Genomic DNA, 18,822 nt, shown 5'->3' on the forward strand with positions numbered 1-18,822 from the left:
TCGAGTGAAGAGTAAGGTGACTTAAAAGATTTTTCTCTTTCCCCACCAAGGTGCTCCCTCTGGAAAACAAGATGAAGACCCCTCACCATTTCCCCATCATCCTCTATGTGGGAATGGCAATTGTCAGCACACTCTACCTCAGCCTTGGAACCCTGGGATATTTGCGCTTTGGAGAAAACATCCAGGCCAGCATCACTCTCAATCTGCCTAACTGTTGGTAAGTTGAGGCAAGGGAAGTCTCTCTCCTGGTGCAAATAAGATTTTGAATATGCAGATAGATGCTGAGGTGTAGGAAACAATTTGCAAGAGACCTAAGGCACTCACTCTGTGGCCAGAAGATGTTCAAGTGGAGTGCACTGTGTGTGTTTGTGTTTGTGGTCAAGCCTTCATGGGTTCAGGCTCCTCAAGAGTCATTCTTCTGCCCTGTGCTCATAATCACTCTCTCAACAGTCCACTTATCTTCCACTCATCTTTGTGTTTTGACTGAGATGACCCAGAGACCGGTTGTGGTGCTATAACCAAGCAGATACTTCCTGTCAAAAACTGATGATAAGGACAAACACTTCTGGGTTGCACTGGGTGTAGCCATACAGGAGGCTAGTATCGCTCTGGGGAAACATATTTAATGGGTTGCTGCCATGGAAACATTAAACAGAGTAGCCAACACCTGTAATTGCAATACGTCATCTTGCTTTTGCAAGTGATCTGCCTACTTCTTATTTGACTTTCTTAGGATCCGGTACCTGAAAAATTTCCTCCTTCCTTATTCATGTCCCTGAAAATCTGTTTACTATTCAAGTAATTTGACTGCCCGTGTTGCCACATATTGGACACTGCCTCTTCTGAAAGTTCATTGCTGGTTATGAAACAGTGGCTATGACCCAGTCTGCAAGCACTAACTTAACTTAAATCCTTGTTTCTCTGATGCACGGCTCAATTCATGCTGGAAGCTTTCTGGGGGGTGATTATTCTCCACTTTCCTGTGATATATACTTTACAGGATACTTTGAACCTGAAGGCGCAGTGCAGCATGGGCATCTTTAAATCCAGAAACTCCTAAGGGGACTTGTTTGCATTTACATTCTAGAGAGATATTTTAACCTAGTGTGATTCTTGGGCTCTCAAGCCCTTCTCTCCCTTTGAAACAAAGTGATAAAGGAACTGGTATGTGCCATATTATTGGATGCAAGATCTTCCTGACCACCTAATATTCTGCAGGAAAGCATGGAAAGTTTTCAGCTGGTTAAGGGAATACTGCATTCAAGTAAACACAACATGGGGAGTTTCAGTCACTACTTTGTCTCAGCAGGAAAGGGAGAGATGTATTCATGCCAGGTCAGGATTTCTTAATAGAATATAATGAGAAAAGAGACTCCCATACTTATTCAGACATTAGCTGTGCAGTTCTTTGTGCATCTATGAGAAGTTTTGCATCAAACGTTGGTTTTCAAATGGACTTGATTTTTTAAAGCAGTAGTCCGTTCTTGTATTTCAAAGGATGTTGAAATAATCTTTCATCACTGCCAGTGATGCTTAAACTGGAACTGTTTCAGTTTCTGTTTGTCATCTGAGTTTTTACCAGCTAACACCTTGCAGACTTGTCCGTTACCAAATCAGAATGAAGGAAGGGTTGAAAGACAGGGATCGTGGTGCTCTCTAGTGGAGTCCTTGCTCTACAACCTGCTGCTTCAACCTGAATCTTTCTGAAAATGAAGGGCTATAGTTTCCACAGCGCTTTGAAATCGGGGTGCAAAATACCACATTAGGTTAGCCTTGTGTGTTGCAGTGTGACACACTTCTCTTAGTAAACAAAGGCAATGGATGAAGATACTGTTCAAAGCCAAATGGATCCAAGCTGTGCCACTTGTAGCATGCGGCATTAGGTCGTCTATGTCTTGGTTTTTAAAAGATATGTGTCACAATGAGATCTTTAAACACACTGGTTAAAAGGATGACGCCTAGGACTGCCTTTTCATAGATAATAACATTAAAATTGGAATTCCATAGGAGGCCCTAGACAAAGCTTTTGCTGGTTGCAGTGATCTATAAGCCCTCAGTGTCTGCATAGCTGCTTTATCTTTTGTGCAAAGCCCATTTCTAGGGACTAAGCAGAGCTGAGGTTTGCGTCAGATGAAAAAATATATAATTAAATGCCTAGTGGTGGCTGCTTGTTCATTTTTAAAAAAAATTTAAAGGCCATGTTAATTGATCAATCGTTTTGTCGGCACACTTTAGAGTGTCGGCGATCGAGGTCAAAGGAAAGGGGTATGTCTCTCTTCCGCAACTAGTAGCTTAGGGCCTCCTCCAGGCTGATGCCAGTCGGTCAGCTTCAGATGCTTCTAGGTTAACTCAGGTTTGCGTGAATCCACTGCTTTTGCGGCCAATAAGTCACCTAACATGGAGCATCTGAGGAAACTGCAGATACAAAGCTGGATCTCTCTTAACTACATTTTAACAAACTGAACACCACATTAGGCATGTTTACAAATTCTGTCAATGGTAGCTAAATAGTATGACAGCACCAACACTGATCAGATTTCTCCTGGATCTGACTTTTACTTTAGACTGTGATTTCAGATCTCGGGTAAAAGGGGACGCTGATTCACCATCATAATGTGTGTATTCGGACAAATGGTTTGTCATCATTTATTATGGGGAGCATCAGTCGTAGGAGGTTGCATGAGGTTGCAAAAAGTGTCTTGTAGTGTGTGAAATGGCCCCCAAACTGGCTATACCTGGAGACAAAAATACATGCCCTCCAGCAACTTCCTTTGGCTGTGATGCTGGCTGGAGATTTGGAAAACAGCACTGAGTTAAGGTTGATTCCCCCCCCCCCCCGCCATTACTGCATTTTCATTGGTTTGGGCTGTTTCATGTCACAAAGGTGCCTTAGGGTGCTCAAAGATGATCTATTTTAGGCGTACCTGCAGCACACAAAATGTTGCTGGTCTACTGCTCCCTGACCATTGGTCACATGGACTGGGGTTAATGGGAGTTGGAGTCTGGCAACACTCCCCCCCCCCCCCCGATCTAAATCCAGAAGTGCTGGAAGAAATCATTGCTGGGTGTTGGGGGTGGAGAAGTATGATATAATATAAGCTTTTTCTCTACCAGCGGCACTGCTTGTGTATGTGGATTTCGGTGCTTGCTCTGAGCTCATTTTGCGCCGCGTAGCCGCTGCTACCAGCCTGCCACACAGATGGGCAGGGAACAACTCTGTAGGCAGAGTGGGCACGCCACATGACTTCCAGGCATGGGATGTGCAAAATCAGCACTTCTAATTAGGACTGGGAAGCTGTGCTGTGCTGCGGAACACACCTTAGGGAAGTGTTCCATTGCGTTGCCAGAGCTTAAAGAGCTTTTTTGCAAGACAGGCAACAGACTGTTCAGTCAGGGCAAGGGGTGGAGATTGTGCCGAACATGGACTTTGAAGCCACCGAGGATTGTGCAAATTTCTGTTCATGTCCTGCGGCAAGCAGCTGCATGGCATATTATTCCTGTTCCTTGCAAGGCAGGAACACTTTCTCCTCTTGTCTACTGTTCATTGCATTTGTTCAGATCACCAGAAGGCCTAGTTCTCTGGGTCCACATCTTTCCCATCAGTCAGACCTTATATGCAGCTCCTATTGACCCTCTTTCTGGAGAAAATAGCCTAGAGCAGTGGTTCCCCATTAGCTAATTCGGGGCCGGATTGCAGTTTGATGAGGCCCTCAGCTACTGAAGGTAACAAGGTCCTTTATATGTCTTGCTGTGCTTTGTCAACAACAAGTTGTCTCTGTTTTTTGTGTTGAATATATGCTGTATGGTAATTTATGGACCTAATAGGTATCTAAAGCCATTTGCACATAACAAACTATGTATTTGATCAAAGTAATTGTTGAACTGAAACCAGTAATACTTTAGGGAGCAGGCTAGCAGGCGGGGTCCATTACTTACATCATAGGAGCCTACACAACACAAGACACTGTTGCTGTATGTAGATTTTATTTTATTTGTTTTTTATCTTATATTTTGGAAATGTACTTCCAGTTTTTTCCCCCTTTAGATTTTTTTGGTGCCCCCAAGACAGCGGGGCCCTAAGCTATAGCTTGTTTATCTTATACGTAAATCCAGTACTGAGCTAATTACTGAGGAACCCCTATTTTTCAAAAGCCAAGCCACACTCCCTACTTTTGAAATTTTTGATAACTCTGTGGTAGTTACCTCTGCAAAACAATTTTTTGAAGAAAATGTGGTTTAGCCTCTAATAGCAAAGGATTTTAGGTATACTAAAAAAACAGACTAGGACTGAGCAATATCTAGTTTTCAACATTGTGATATATCAGCAGCTAAACATCAAAAATGACAAAAGTTTAGTTGTGGGGGAGGCAAGGAATGGGGCTGCAGACCCTTGGATGCATTCTGTGGACCCCCAGGAGTCCCCAGACTCCTAATTGGGAACCACTGGCCTAGAGCTTTGTCCTGCATTGCAAGCTGCAAGACACAGAGGACAGAGAGAGCTCTACATGCACAAATGCATGCCTGATCTATGCTGAAGTTATTGTTTGAGTTTCAGAGGTTTGTCTTGTTATATAATCCACGGGTCAACTTTTACTTCTTTGTTACTTAGCCCTTCCTGGAGCCTTCCGTCCATATATTTTATATCCTTGTTAAACATCTGTTGGATTCCCCTCACCCTATTTCAAGAATATATGAGACTCCATCCTCTTTTTCTTTCACTTTTCTGGGGCCCATGTTTTCTAGATAGTCACTTCCCTTTGTTTGGTTACCTTGACTTTCCCTTCACTTTAATAGTTTCTATTTGTATTAGCTTTATTTCTGTTTTCACTAGGATGCTAATCAAATGAGAATTTCAATTCATTCACTTTCTTGCTTAGTTCATTGATAATACACATAACTCATTATGTGCCTTCTGAATTATTCATCTTAGTTCCAGTAAATTATGCGTTTGATTTTCAGTAAAGCAGTTGATATATTTACTTATTGTAATCTGACATTTCAGCTGTTGCTGTGGATAGTCAATTCATAATTAATTTCAGTTTGTTTGTCTTAACTTCGTAATTCAGTAATCAAGGGGTTAATTAATTTGTAATCCAATTCATTAAGTTATCACTTTAGAGTTAGTTAGTAATTCAATTATTCATTAAATAATCACTTTGTAATCCAATTTATTGTTTTATTATTTCAGTTCAAAGTTCATTTGTTTGACTTGGCTTAGTAATTCCGTTCCTTATATGCCCATCACTTGTGTATAAAATCTTTGATCCACTATTTCCTTATTAGTTTATCATTAGTTAATTGATATCTTCAGCTTCTGTACATTCCTTGTTCCTTTCACCAAGTCCTAGTTTAACTTTGATCTTATTTCTTTCTTCGCTCCTGTAGTTCAATGTCCAGCTGCCTTTTTTCTTCTTCTTATGGCTGCAAAGTATTTCTTTAGCTGCAAGGCGTTCTGCCTTGCCACTTCACTTTTTGCCAAAGATGCCTGCCAAAGTAGCAAGTCCCTCTTGGGGTGCTGCACCCCAGTGGCTGCCTTGCTCTTTATAGGCCCCTGTTGGATCCTCAGGAAAGGTGTCAAGGTGTTGCTACTGAACCCTCCTCTCTCTCGAGATGCCTGTTCTGACCAGCTGTAGTGGCTGAGAAGCAAGCTCAATGCAGCATACACTCAGAAACTGCAAATAATCCGGAATGTGGCTGCCAAACTTGTGACTGGGAACGGCTGCTGGGACCATATAACACCAGTCCTAAAAGACCTACACTGGTTCCCTGAGCTCAGTTCAAAGTGTTGGTGCTGACCTTTAAAGTCCTAAGCAGCTTTGGCCCTATATACCTGAAGGAGCATCTTATTTATTCTGGACACTGAGATCCAGCTCCTCTTACACCGATGGCTCGCTTCCCTTCTTTTCGCTTGTTTGTTCTTTTCCTGAATTTTGATCGTTGCCATTTTTACGTAACACGCTGTCTTCCACGTAAACATGCTCGATGGGTAGCTCCTGAAATAGCTTGCCTGTGAGCCGATCTGGTGAAAGTGCAAGCAGTGATGACGTCTGTATTGCATAGGACTTACACCGGCGCTAAAGCTGGCAAGTGCTTGGCTTTGGGAGAAAGGGAATAATCAAAAACTGTGAAATATTCATGACTGAAACTGATAAAAAGCACTTTGAAGGTATGCTTCAGCTTTTCCGTTAAAAAAGAATAAAGTCAGGGTAAAATCATGCTTGCTGCTGCAGGACGGGACGAACGTCTTTTCAACTGCACATAGAAATTCCTCAGAAAGATGCAATGCAAAGGTTTTAGGTTACTGATCATAGAAGTAGTCGGGTGTGTAGTTACAGCATCTGGCACAGCTCAAACATTGGAGTGAATGGTGCTGTTGTGGAGCTAGTAGCCTGATCAATTTTTTGGTGCTCTTTCAAATTTTCTCTTCCCTTCCCCGCCTAATCTTCATGCCCATCTTTCTTCATTCACTTGCCAAAACAATGTTAACACATTTGGATGCTCTATAGAGAAAAAAATAAGTATATGCAAATTGGGTTTTAATCTGCGTAATTGTGGGCATGTAAATTTGGCTTCCTTGACGTAATCGTTGTGTTTTCGGAGGGATTGTTTACAGTATGTAGAACCCTTGGCATATGGCTCCAAATTATAGGTTCAAAACCCAGTGATGGCTTGTGAATGCGGCTGATAGCTGGCTCCCTCTTTTGACAATGTGAAAGCAGACTTACAGAATGTTACAGCTGTTCTTGGGCAGAACTTTATTTTTTTGAAAAACAGAAATTGTGATTACTGCAGTCCAGCTAATCTTATAACCATCTTGGTCACTCCTCTTTCCACCTGCTCCTCTTTTAAATCGGGGAGGGAGAATCTTTTTCATCCTGGAGATCACATCCTCCCCTTCCAAGGGCCTCATCCTGTGGCGGGCAAGGCAGAAATGTGCAGCGTGTTAAATGTAAAGTTTACCTTTGTACATTAGGCCAGTTTCTTCACACTCCTACACACACATGCCTCTCTCTCGTGCAGGCTAGCAAGAAGCTCTATTGGAGTTCAAGTCCAGCCAAAAAGCCCTCCAAGAGGGGGCAGAGTAGGCTTGGTGAAGGTTATGAATCAATTAGGTGTGTGAAGAGAGTGTGACCTGGAAGGCAACATTTGCCCCCCATCCCCAGGCCTGAGGTTTCCCCATCCCTGTTGTAAGCGGATGAACCAAATAGGATGTAGCATTGACTGGCCTCACCCAGTGCCTTTCATCAGTACTTCCTGTTTTATTAAAAGAGAAAAAGAACCCTGCTGGGTCAGAGCAAAGGCCTGCTAGGGCCGCATCCTGTTTCCCACAGTGGCTAACCACATGCCTCTTGGGCATTCTGAACAACTGTTTATAGTCTGCTGCCAGAATGGTGTTGTTTTTTTAACATACCGCAAAGCTTTGTTTCATGATGCTGTGGTTAAAAAACATTCCATAAACCACCCAGAGAACAGTGGGCAGCTTTTATATACAGTGGTACCACAGGTTGGACAGTGTTCTCGAAGCTACAAACATGAGCCTGACCAAACTGCGGGAGGCAGTGGAAGACAGGAGTGCCTGGCGTGCTCTGGTCCGTGGGGTCACGAAGAGTCGGACACGACTAAACGACTAAACAACAACAACACCTCAGGTTAAGAACTTAATTCATTCTGGAGGTCCATTCTTAACCTGAAACTGTCCTTAACCTGAAGCACCACTTTAGCTAATAGGGCCTTCCGCTGCCGCTGCGCCGCTGGAGCACGATTTCTGTTCTCATCCTGAAACAAAGTTCTTAACCTGAGGTACTATTTCTGGGTTAGCGGAGTCTGTAACCTGAAGCGTCTGTAACTTGAGGTACCACTGTACATTTGTGGGCAGCTTTATATACAGTAAGCCCTCAACTTATGTTCCGAGGATCGCGCCTAAAGCCCAAACCGCATATTGTCAAAATCCATTGGGTGCATTGGCAGGTGGGATTGCCCCCTTTCAGCTCCCTTTTAAAAATTTTCAAGAATAATAAGAATTGCCAGGCGCTTAATGTGCCTAAGTTGCAACCTTACTGTACGTACAGTAAATAAAATAAAATAAATAAGCAACCAGTATTCCAAATTTCAGTGTGCTGTTGAGTTACACAGGGACCTTACAATATTGGCAAGTTTTCATTCATCCCCCATTCACACACACTGCAGTTGCAGAGTATCTGGAAATCTTTCCTGCTCGTTTGTTTTCAGCTGTTGAGCCAGCCAGTAATGAAAATGCATAATTACATGCAGAACTTCAGTTCCTTCCAAGGATTCTGTTTATTTCTATTTTTGTTCTGAAGAACAAAACACCCCATTCACCCTTCATATCTATTTCTTGTCTTTTAGCAAGGCCATCTAATTTTTCGGCGTTGATGGATTTCATCACATGTCGTGGGATGGCCTGCTGTTATCTTTGCTGTATCTACTTGTTTTGCTCGGAGATGGACTTTAGGAGATTGATTTCTGACACTTCACAGGCTCTGTTAATGAAAGTAAAATCCAAACGGAAGAGTCTATGAAAGAAATTAACCCTTCGGACAAACATCTGTACACAATGGAGAGACTTCCCAGTGTCCATTTCAAAGAAGGATCCTTAAGTTGTCTCCCACCAAGTTATACCCTTATGTAGACCCACTGTAGGTATACACATGTAACCTAAGCCCAATGATTTTGCTGTAGGTCTTCTCCTACCATGACTTGATTAGATACAATCCCTTGACTTTTACAACCCGTGAATTTGTGATTATTTATGAAAGAAGTGATTCTGAGATCACTTAAGGACAGATAGCTTTTCAGCATCCATCCTCTTGACTCTGAAAAAGACATTACTTGCCCAAGGAAGTCCATGCCTCATCATACAGTAGCAAAGTCATTAGATCAGGGCAAGTACCTTTCCGTGTTAAGCTTGGTCTCTGCAAAGCCCGGGATTGGAACAGTGTTCATATTCTCTCTCTCTCTCCCCTGCAAATGGAAATTGCATGCCATAGTCCCTTGGTACTCACGGGATTGGGGAGCAGAAACATTCCAAATATGCTTTGTCTCTGGGTTGGTTTTGACATGAATGCTGGGAGGATGAGTGGATGTAACTCTCGATTCTTGTATTATTTATGCAGGTTATATCAGTCTGTCAAGCTGCTGTACTCCATTGGGATCTTCTTCACTTACGCACTACAGTTCTACGTCCCTGCAGAAATCATCATTCCTACAGCCATCGCTCAGGTTCCTGAGCGCTGGGCATTATGGTGCAATCTGCTGCTGAGGGCATCCTTGGTCTGCGTAACATGTGAGTAAGAGATCAGAGTGGCTGTATATTTTCCATTCCATTTTGGCATGCAATAAGTGTCCTGAACAGGGGAATTGCAAAATTATGACTACTTATTCCACTTTTACTTAGTGAGATGGCTTTCCTGAGGTGTCTGAAGCAAGTAATAATGATTGCTGCTGACAAGAAGTTACTTGGTGGTTTTTTAAAAAGCCCTTGTAAATGTGAAGGGAATGTTGCTAGCATGGGTTTCCGTGACAAAAATCATTTCTATAACTTATTTTGAGTTGAAGCCCACAGATGGAGTCTAGTATATAGAGTTCCTGTCAGTTGGCAAAGGGGCAAGGCGGTTTTGAATCTCCATGGGGTCCTTCTGTGACCCCATGAAAATTGACTCTGGAGGTTTGAGGGACCCTCCAGACCAATATGGGAAGGGTGAATTTATTCTAAAAGCCATTGGCAAAAATTGTGTATATAGCATAATTTTAGAACCAGAGGACAAAACCAAGCATCTTTATGGGAAAATAAAAAGGGCTTATATGACAGGAATTGAACATCAAAGAATGGAGATGGAGATAGGCCAAAATCCTACCAAGATTGGTTTTCACGGATATAAAAGAGAACTTCCTTAAAACACAGTCTCTCTAGTATCTGGCACTACATAGACCAGGCATAGGCAGACTCGGCCCTCCAGATGTTTTGGGACTACAACTCCAATCATCCCTGACCACTGGTCCTGTTAGCTAGGGATGATGGGAGTTGTAGTCCCAAAACATCTGGAGGGCCGAGTTTGCCTATGCCTGACATAGACTATGCTGGATGTATTCAGCAAAACAGAAGATGCAAAGCTACATGAGCAAATTTTACATACATATTTGGAAATCCCATAATCTGGGTGTTTTGAAATGCCCCCCCCCCCCAAAAAAAAAAAAAAAGAATTGAGGGGGAAATGTTCCATTGATGTAAGAATGGTTTATTAAAATCTGGATGTTCATAGTAAAAGGTAAAGGTACCCCTGCCCGTACGGGCCAGTCATGTCCGACTCTGGGGTTGTGCGCCCATCTCGCTTAAGAGGCCGGGGGCCAGCGCTGTCCGGAGACACTTCCGGGTCATGTGGCCAGTGTGACAAGCTGCATCTGGCGAGCCAGCACCAGCGCAGCACACGGAAACGCCGTTTACCTTCCCGCTAGTAAGCGGTCCCTATTTATCTACTTGCACCCCGGGGTGCTTTCAAACTGCTAGTTTGGCAGGCGCTGGGACCGAGCAGTGGGAGCGCACCCCGCCGCAGGGATTCGAACCGCTGACCTGACGATCGGCAAGTCCTAGGCGCTGAGGTTTTACCCACAGCGCCACCCGCGTCCCCTGGATGTTCATAATTGTATGTAAATTAAAATACTGTAAAAGAGCAAGTAACAAATAGCCAGGCAAGTTTTGCTTTGACTTCTCTGTTCCCGAGCTTGAGAAGAAGTGTTGGTAGATAAAACTAGTCTGGCAAATGTTGATCATCACTGGTGCCAAGTGTCAGAATGGTGGAAGCCTTGCATATGCTATTTAAGATCCAATATAATTTTATCTCCCAGCCAGTCTCACTTCACACCACATACCGTCAATGTAATTGCTGCTGGATACAACCCAGAAGAGGCTTGTCGTAAAGGCTTCAGGCAGAGTTCATTGCTGCCATAGAATATATTCATTTTCTCCTAGCCACTTATGCACTTATTCATGCATGTGCACACAGATGCAAAGTGTTTGCCTAACTGCGGCAGGGAGAAAGGAGGAATCTAGAAAGGATCCTTGTCTACAGATAAGTAGATGAAGAGTGGTATACAAATGCAATCAATCAATCAATCAAAAGTATTGAAAATTAATGTTTCAAAAGAAAACAAACTAATTCAAATATGAAATGCATGTTTAAAACAGAATAATTAACAAGAGAATAAAATAGTATCCCAAGCATAGAACGTATCTGCTGCTGTTGCTGCCAGTGGTGGGCGGTGGCTGTGGAAGCTCAGGCTCCATGACCTGGGTCTGCACTAAGAGACAGCCAAGATGGTCTCTGAGCTCTTCAGCAGCCTCAGCTTTTGCAGCTGGAGTCAGTCAGGGCCCCTCCCTTCCAGGCCAGGTGGGAAAAGACCTGCATGGCCGGGAGCAGCTCTTCCAGGAGTCACCGCCAAGATGGTCTATAGTCTAGACCAGGGATGTCCAACATGTCAACTTCCAATAGACAAATCCACCCGTGGTTGTTAGAAGTGGATTGCGGTATCTTTTTCGTCCGCGGGGGGAAGGGAGAATTCACCCCCTCCCTCTTTCCTTTATCCATGCATGATTTCAAGAACGGAAAACGGAGTTTCCGCTGGCGGGATGACTTATTGTTTATCGATTTATGTCGCAGGCCCCTCCCACAAAAGCGGCAGAAGTATTTGCTGTCCCCCCCTAAAAAATGCTCAACAACCTTGACCTGCACTCCTAAAAAATGGTTGACAATTCAGACTTGGCTCCCTAAAAAACCCCCAACAACTTTGACCTGCACCCACCCCCCCATGGGTAGATCATTGCCAGTTTTTTATTCTGTGAGTAGATCGCAGTCTCTTGGGAGTTGGACATCCCTGGTCCAGACTAATCCAATAAATGCTGTTTTATTCTACTAGGCACAATTAGAATCAGAAGCAAATTCTGCAACCGAAACTGATGCATCAGTCCATGGGTGCTTCACAGCACCATTGGAGATCACAGATGTGCAAGAGTTTGAGCATTTGTGCTATAACGGAAGCTGCCATTACATCACAGATTGCATAGAGTGCTCAAAGAGGTTTCATTTTTGATCTAACGAAGCAGCTGGTTTGCAGGCTTAGGTATTGTATTATATATTACAATGAGACTATCTAACCCACTGAAAAGAAATTTCACCAAAACAAAATTCCTTTTGAGGAGGATGAGTTAGGAGTGACATCCATGCCATGTCTGCACACTTCTTGATTTGGTGTTGTGGTGTTGAACAGGAAGCATAAGAACAGCACTGATATCCTGAAGCCGATGCTGCAGATTCTGCCCTCAGTTTATTTATCAGATTGCTCTCCTCCTGTGGCACAGATGGCTATAGCAGTGAGGCTTCAGTCCTCTCAGCACTTTTTGCATTCATACTGCAAATTCAGGAGTTCATGTTTTTGCCCCTTACAATGCACTTACATTTAAAAATGTTTAAGTATAGCTGTCTTCATAAAGATTTATCCCATCTCCAAGTTTATTTTTCAGCTATATTAATTTCTTCCTCTCCATGTTTATTCTTGAATGGCTTACTGAGCCCAGAAAAGATGTGGTTAGCAAAAAGGGGTGTTAGAACTACTTGCCTTGCTTTCTTTTCTATCTCCTTTGAATTAAGTGTAATCTTAGAATGCGGACAGTTGTATTTTATAAGACTACAGTGGTACCTCGGGTTAAGTACTTAATTCGTTATGGAGGTCCGTTCTTAACCTGAAACAGTTCTTAACCTGAAGCACCACTTTAGCTAATGGGGCCTCCTGCTGCTGCCACGCCGCCGGAGCACGATTTTTGTTCTCATCCTGAAGCAAAGTCCTTAACCCGAGGTATTATTTCTGGGTTAGCGGAGTCTGTAACCTGAAGCGTATGTAACCTGAGGTACCGCTGTATTCAACTGGGGAGATGGGTTTTTAACAGTTTGGCATGCTAGAAACCTGTATGTGCTGTACAACGGGAGTGCTTGTACAATTGTTTCTTGCTGCATGTGAAGAAAACCTTACACATACTTTCTGCTGGTGTAGACTTCGCCTCATATGCAAGGTTTGACTTCATGAAAAGTAAACCATTCTCTTTAAGAAAATGCTTCTTAGTCCTCATCACCGTGGAGAGCTCTAAAAAAACAAGAGCAGTTTCTGGCCCAAACTAGAGGGAGGTTGAAAATCATTTTTTGCATTGATGGAACAGATCTGGTAAGATACCCATTGCCTAAAGCGGTACAGAAATAACCAGACCTGCTAAGAATGTAAGACCAGACTTGAGCAGTGGGTAGGCTGCAATTCAAGTTTTGTCCTGAGTTGTGTTGGTGGCAGGATGATGACAAGAGTGGTACAGATAATTGGGCTCAGCATTCTAGTCCAGAGACCCTAGGACTAGAATCCAAGGGTCCATGGTGCCTTATGCTTTCTAGGTCCATGGTGCCTTATGCTTTCATCTTCTCCTACCATGGACCCTCAATTTCTAACAAAAAAAGAGAAAATCTCCTAAATGTAGCTCTGGTTTGCATGACATTTTTTTGTTCACACTTGGTTTTGCCAGGTGGACTGGAGATTTCCAATTCTGAAATAGAATCCTCTGATTTAGAAAGTAATCTCTTTGCCTACAGTCCTCACTTACCTGAGAGCAAATTCCCACTAAATTAAACTCAAGGAACCATGTTGGATTGCACTGTCAGTCACTCCTATTACAGTGGAACACTGCTGTGCCCCTGAATACCACAAGTGGATGGAGAGCTTTTTGGCTCACGTCCTGCTTTTGAGCTTCTCGTATGCATCTGGTTGGACACTGAGAGAGCAGGATATTGGATATTGGACTAGATGGGCCATTGGCCTGATCCAGCAAGTCTCTTCATACATTTTTGTCAGCCTTGGTTGGAAAGCCAACAGGATGGTGGGTAGAGGTTCATGTAACTGAGAAAGATGGGCTTCGGTGAATCCAGGGCCAAACAGAAGTGAAGGGCAAAGATTTAAGGCAATGGATTTAGGTAGCCGATGGCACGTGGCTGCAAGTGATTCCCCCAGATGTGGTGATGGGGAAGAAGTAGACCTGTGCTGGAAAGGTGCTCAGGGCAAGGGCGTTTCCGTTCTAGAAGATATCCTTGTTCGGTTTTGTGCCGTCAGAGGCAAGGAAGTAAAAGTTTATTGGGCTCTCAGCAAGGATAAAAGCAATTAAGTGGGTTGCATGAATATTAATTGAAATGATCTCCTGGCCTCAAAGCACGTCTGCGTCACTGCTTGGGTGTCTGAAGAGAGGATGTAATTTTGGGTTTTGAAGTGCTGAGCAAAAGGAAAGAGAGGTCTAGTTTAAAAGCCCTTTGAATTGATATCTATGGAAAGCATAACCGTTGTCTCCTGAGGGCTGAAGAGCTGCAGCTGGGTAATTTAGTTTTGCTGCCTATCTGTTTTTATTTTTTTTAAGTGGGCGTTTAAAATCCTGTTTCCTGTGAGATGAGACAATTGGCTGAGTCATAAAGGGGCTCATGACGCTGTGTTTGGACAGGCAGCTAATCCGCTGGTCCTGCTGAGCACTCCTGGGTGGGGGCTGTGTCTTGAGAGGATGGAGGGAAGGTAGAGATGAAAGGGAGAACATGAATCTGCTTCCGCTTATTTCTCCTTGCGATCAGCATCTTCCTCCTCTTAACCCATAGCCATAGACTCTCCCCTTTGGAGGGCACCTTCAAAAGCTGTTTGTGCAGCCTGACCCTCCTGTGCACGCTTATTAAAAAAGTTAGGCCCTTAATCATGAAAAATGGGGAGCCCACATTTCAGTCCTCCTCAAAACCTGCTTCCTTAAGTCACAACAAACTTTTGCTTTGTACGGCAGAATCTGAGAGGTGTGCTGTGGGTGGGGAAGGCAATTGTCAAAGTTTCACACAAACTCTTCCTCAGGTGTTTCCAGGTCAGGTTGTCTCTTCGATGTCACACTGCACTGCTTTCATATAAAATGAAAACAAGATTATCTTCAAAATGAGTTCCCACGTTGTTTTTGTTTTTTACCTGGACTTTTCTTTGGTAGATACCCGTGTGGATAATGTTGAGAAACGGCCAGACAATATTGTGCTCTGGCCCCAAGACAGCAGAGTTCAATGGAAGCTACTTGCCCTCAACCCCTGTCCCCGTCAAATAGCTACCATTGAATAATTGTGGGGGAAAGGCACCTTCTGTTACGTTTGTGTTCTGGCACCATGATTGTAAGGCATCCTTTAGAACACTGGGCTTTGGTCAATGTCCAGCTGCGGATCTGGTAGGGCAGGACTTTGGAGTAGAAGACCAAAACTCCACTCAGCTGAATGAGGAAGAGGCCCCCCAAACAGAGCAGAGTTGGCTTCCCACATGTTGAAGTACAGTGGTACCTCAGGTTACAGACGCTTCGGGTTACAGACTCCACTAACCTAGAAATAGTACCTCGGGTTAAGAACTTTGCTTCAGGATGAGAACAGAAATCGTGTGGTGGCGGCGCAGTGGCAGCGGGAGGCCCCATTAGCTAAAGTGGGACCTCAGGTTAAGAACAGTTTCAGGTTAAGAACGGACCTCCAGAACGAATTAAGCTCTTAACCCGAGTTACCACTGTAGGTGAAGTGATGTATTGCCCCAGGCCATTAAATCCAATGTTCCAAATTATGTAACTTCACCCATGATCTCTTCCACTAGTGGCTAACCCTAAGCTTCTGAAAAACTCACAAGTAGGATAGCAGCCCTACTCTTCTGTTTTGCCTCCAGCAGACTACAGTCAGAGGTTCTCTGGGTCTGGACATGGAATACCCATTTAATTGTCATGGTGAATGGTCATTGGTGGCTTTCAAGTCATGCATACATATATGGTCAAGTTGACACATGGGAAATTGAAACTTCAGATGCATTTGCTGACAGGGGTCCTTGCATACACTAAACATAGAATGTATGCATTTTTGATTTGCTGTTGTAAGCTTCCCCAAGGCTGGAGGACAGTCTGTAAACATGGCAAATAAATACATAAATGGGATCTGTCTTTGCATAAGCTTAAATCCATTGCTACTGAATTGCGAATTGGCTCCTTCGGGACAATGTTGTGTAATCTGGATAAGTTAGCTTCCCTTTGCCAAGGGATACATAAACAGCAAAACGTGATTCCCAAACTCAAAGCCTCAGCAGCTTGTTCAGGCACATCCTAGCTGTTTGGGTTAGATAAGGGCGGTGACTTGTTTGCCTGCTTCTTTAAAATCGAACTCCGTCACTGTGAAATAGCTTCATTCACTTTCCTCAGTTTCACAGTGAAGCTGAAGCTGCTGCATCTCTTGGAAGCTTGCACCTTGTCAGTCATGGGGAATCCGTGGCACAGCAGAGGTTGTTGGGCACCACTTCTCACCAAACCTTACCAGGATGGCTAATGGGCATATTGTGGGAGTTGGAGCTCAGTAACAGCTAAAGAGAGCACAGGCTCCCCATCCCTCATCTAAACAAAGCATTCATTGTCTTGCTTTGCAGCACAAATAAGCTCACACCCCACCCCAACACCCCACCCCTGTGTCACCCATAAAGCAGCTGAGTTTTTCATTTTAAAATACTGCATTGTTGCTTGCCTCCCTCTCTCAATTTGATTTGTCCTTGTCCCCCAGGCTTATTGAGAGCGTTCTTCTCACTGATAATATGAAGCCTGTAGGAACTGGAAAAGCAACATCCTACTTTGAAAACACACCGTATTTTTTCAGGAAATAAACCAATTTCTCCTTCTCTCTGGTCATGGTGATTCTTCTCTTTGAAGTGCCCTACTTTCTTTGCCCACAAAAGCCCGCTTTATTATGGAGAATTCTCCTCTTTTACTGCTTCATTTTAGCAGGAGTTGTCTATGCCTTAAAATACCACAGAAGCATCAGGCAGCAGAATCACCCCCAGGTAACAACTCTAATAATAATAATAATAATAATAATAATAATAATAATAATAATAATAATATAATCTGCCCATCTGGCTGGGCTCATATTACTTTATGAATTAAATTTATTCCCCCCTAAAGAAGGCCAGGGTGGCAAACTCATGTGTTAAAACAATGCTATTAAAAGCATAGTAAAGACAATTATGTATATTCACAGAGATATTTTCAAGGTTGCCATGCACAGAAACTTTCAGTATTCAAATGCATGGGTAAACAGGAATGTGCTAATGTTACTTAAAGGCTTAAAAAAAGGTAAAGGACCCCTGACAGTTAAGTCCAGTCGCGAACTTTACTGGCCGAGGGAGCCGATGTTTGTCCATAGACAATTTTTCCAGGTCCTGTGGCCAGCTTGACTAAGCCACTTCTGGTGAAACCAGAGCAGCGCACAGAAATGCCATTTACCTTCCTGCCGGAGCGGTACCTATTTATCTACTTACACTTTGATGTTCTTTCCAACTGCTAGGTTGGCAGGAGCTGGGACCGAGCAACCGGAGCTCACCCCGTCGCGGGGATTTGAACTGCTGACCTTCTGATCGGCAAGCCCAAGAGGCTCAGTGGTTTAGACCACAGCGCCACCAGCATCCCACTTAAAGGCTTACCTCTGTCTTAATTCTCTGACGCACTGTGCCTTCAGAGCATCAGTGTCAGGGCTTAATTTCTGGATGCAACATCTGGACAATTAACATTATGTACTGTGTGTTGTTTTGACCAACTTTCAACCATGGCTTCATGCCTGTGCTTGTTTTGAAACCATTACCCATAGCTTCCCATAACATGCAAACCCACAAACCGTGTCTATGTTTACAACATGCTGCGCCCTGGCTTGTATTACACCTCATGCATAGGATACAACAGAGGAGCAAGGAAGAAGTTAATAAGCCAGGGATTTTGGTTTAGTGTTAAATGCATTTTTGCTGTGGGTCAGCATGCACAACCCAGGCCTCATGCTAATATACTGCAAGCCGAACAGAACAAATTATCTGCATCATATTCCCCTTGTTTGTGGCACTTGGTCAGGCTGGCTGGGGCTCATGAGAGTTGTAGCCCAACAACAGCTGGAGGGCAACGGTTTTCCCCAGCCCTGTATTATTTAATAGACTTGTTTACAGGCGTTTTTATTTTATTTTAAGGAGTGTATCCTCGCAAAAGGAGTAGCATAGCACACAAACAAAAGAACAACAAATATGCAATACAAAAACACTGCTTAAAGCTTATCAAGAGGCCCAAGATCCTGAAAAACAATGGTCGGAGCATAAATCACAATCAGCCTGGCATTATCATAAAACAGAAAAACAGCCCCACTGTTCCACAGTCCAATTAGATTCAATCCATAAAAGCAGCAGAGAACAGATGAGCCCATTTAAACATTTGTCAGGATGGGACTTGTTTTATCTTAGATTTTTCAAGCAGGGTTGTTTCTCTCTAGACGGGCTTTTACATTCCTGCAAAACTGTTACTGCTGAGAGAAGAAGAGAGAGGCGAGAGCAAGATGGCAGAGGTTTATGGAAGCTAATGATATACATGTTTTTGATAAGCTTTGCCTTTGCTGGAGCAAATTTGTGTATCATTTTATCAAATTCCCCAATATAAAAATGGTCTGGCTTATGTTTAGCTCAATATGTGTTTGTTTTCTTCTAACCTGAGTGCCTAGTTGTTCTTTTTTGATTTCTCATTTCCTTCAGTACAATATCTCCTCCTCCTCCTCCTCCTCCTCCTCCTCCTCCTCCTCCTCCTCCTTCTTCTTCTTCTACCTGAAGTCCAGTATTGTTTGTCTTAAGGCGCAAATGAACTTCTTGTTGCATTTTTAAAAGAGGAGTCATAGCTTCTCAACCTAACCTATCTCACAGGTTTGTTGTGAGGATAAAGTGGGAAAG

The 18,822-nt window shown here is 43.4% G+C and overlaps 1 protein-coding gene across 3 annotated transcripts in view; it reads left to right on the top strand.

Moving 5' to 3' along the window:
- Nucleotides 1–18,822, top strand: part of LOC310839802 (proton-coupled amino acid transporter 1-like) — a 45,233-nt gene that overhangs the window by 18,208 nt on the left and 8,203 nt on the right. For all 3 annotated transcript variants that reach the window (XM_083728740.1, XM_083728741.1, XM_083728742.1), the window contains exons 9-10: nt 51–217; nt 9,135–9,304. In XM_083728740.1, coding sequence (XP_083584866.1) covers nt 51–217; nt 9,135–9,304 — 337 coding nt within the window. The remainder of the gene's footprint in view (nt 1–50; nt 218–9,134; nt 9,305–18,822) is intronic.

Source organism: Podarcis gaigeae, assembly GCF_964106915.1.
Source record: "Podarcis gaigeae genome assembly, chromosome: 2".
Classification (NCBI taxonomy): domain Eukaryota; kingdom Metazoa; phylum Chordata; class Lepidosauria; order Squamata; family Lacertidae; genus Podarcis; species Podarcis gaigeae.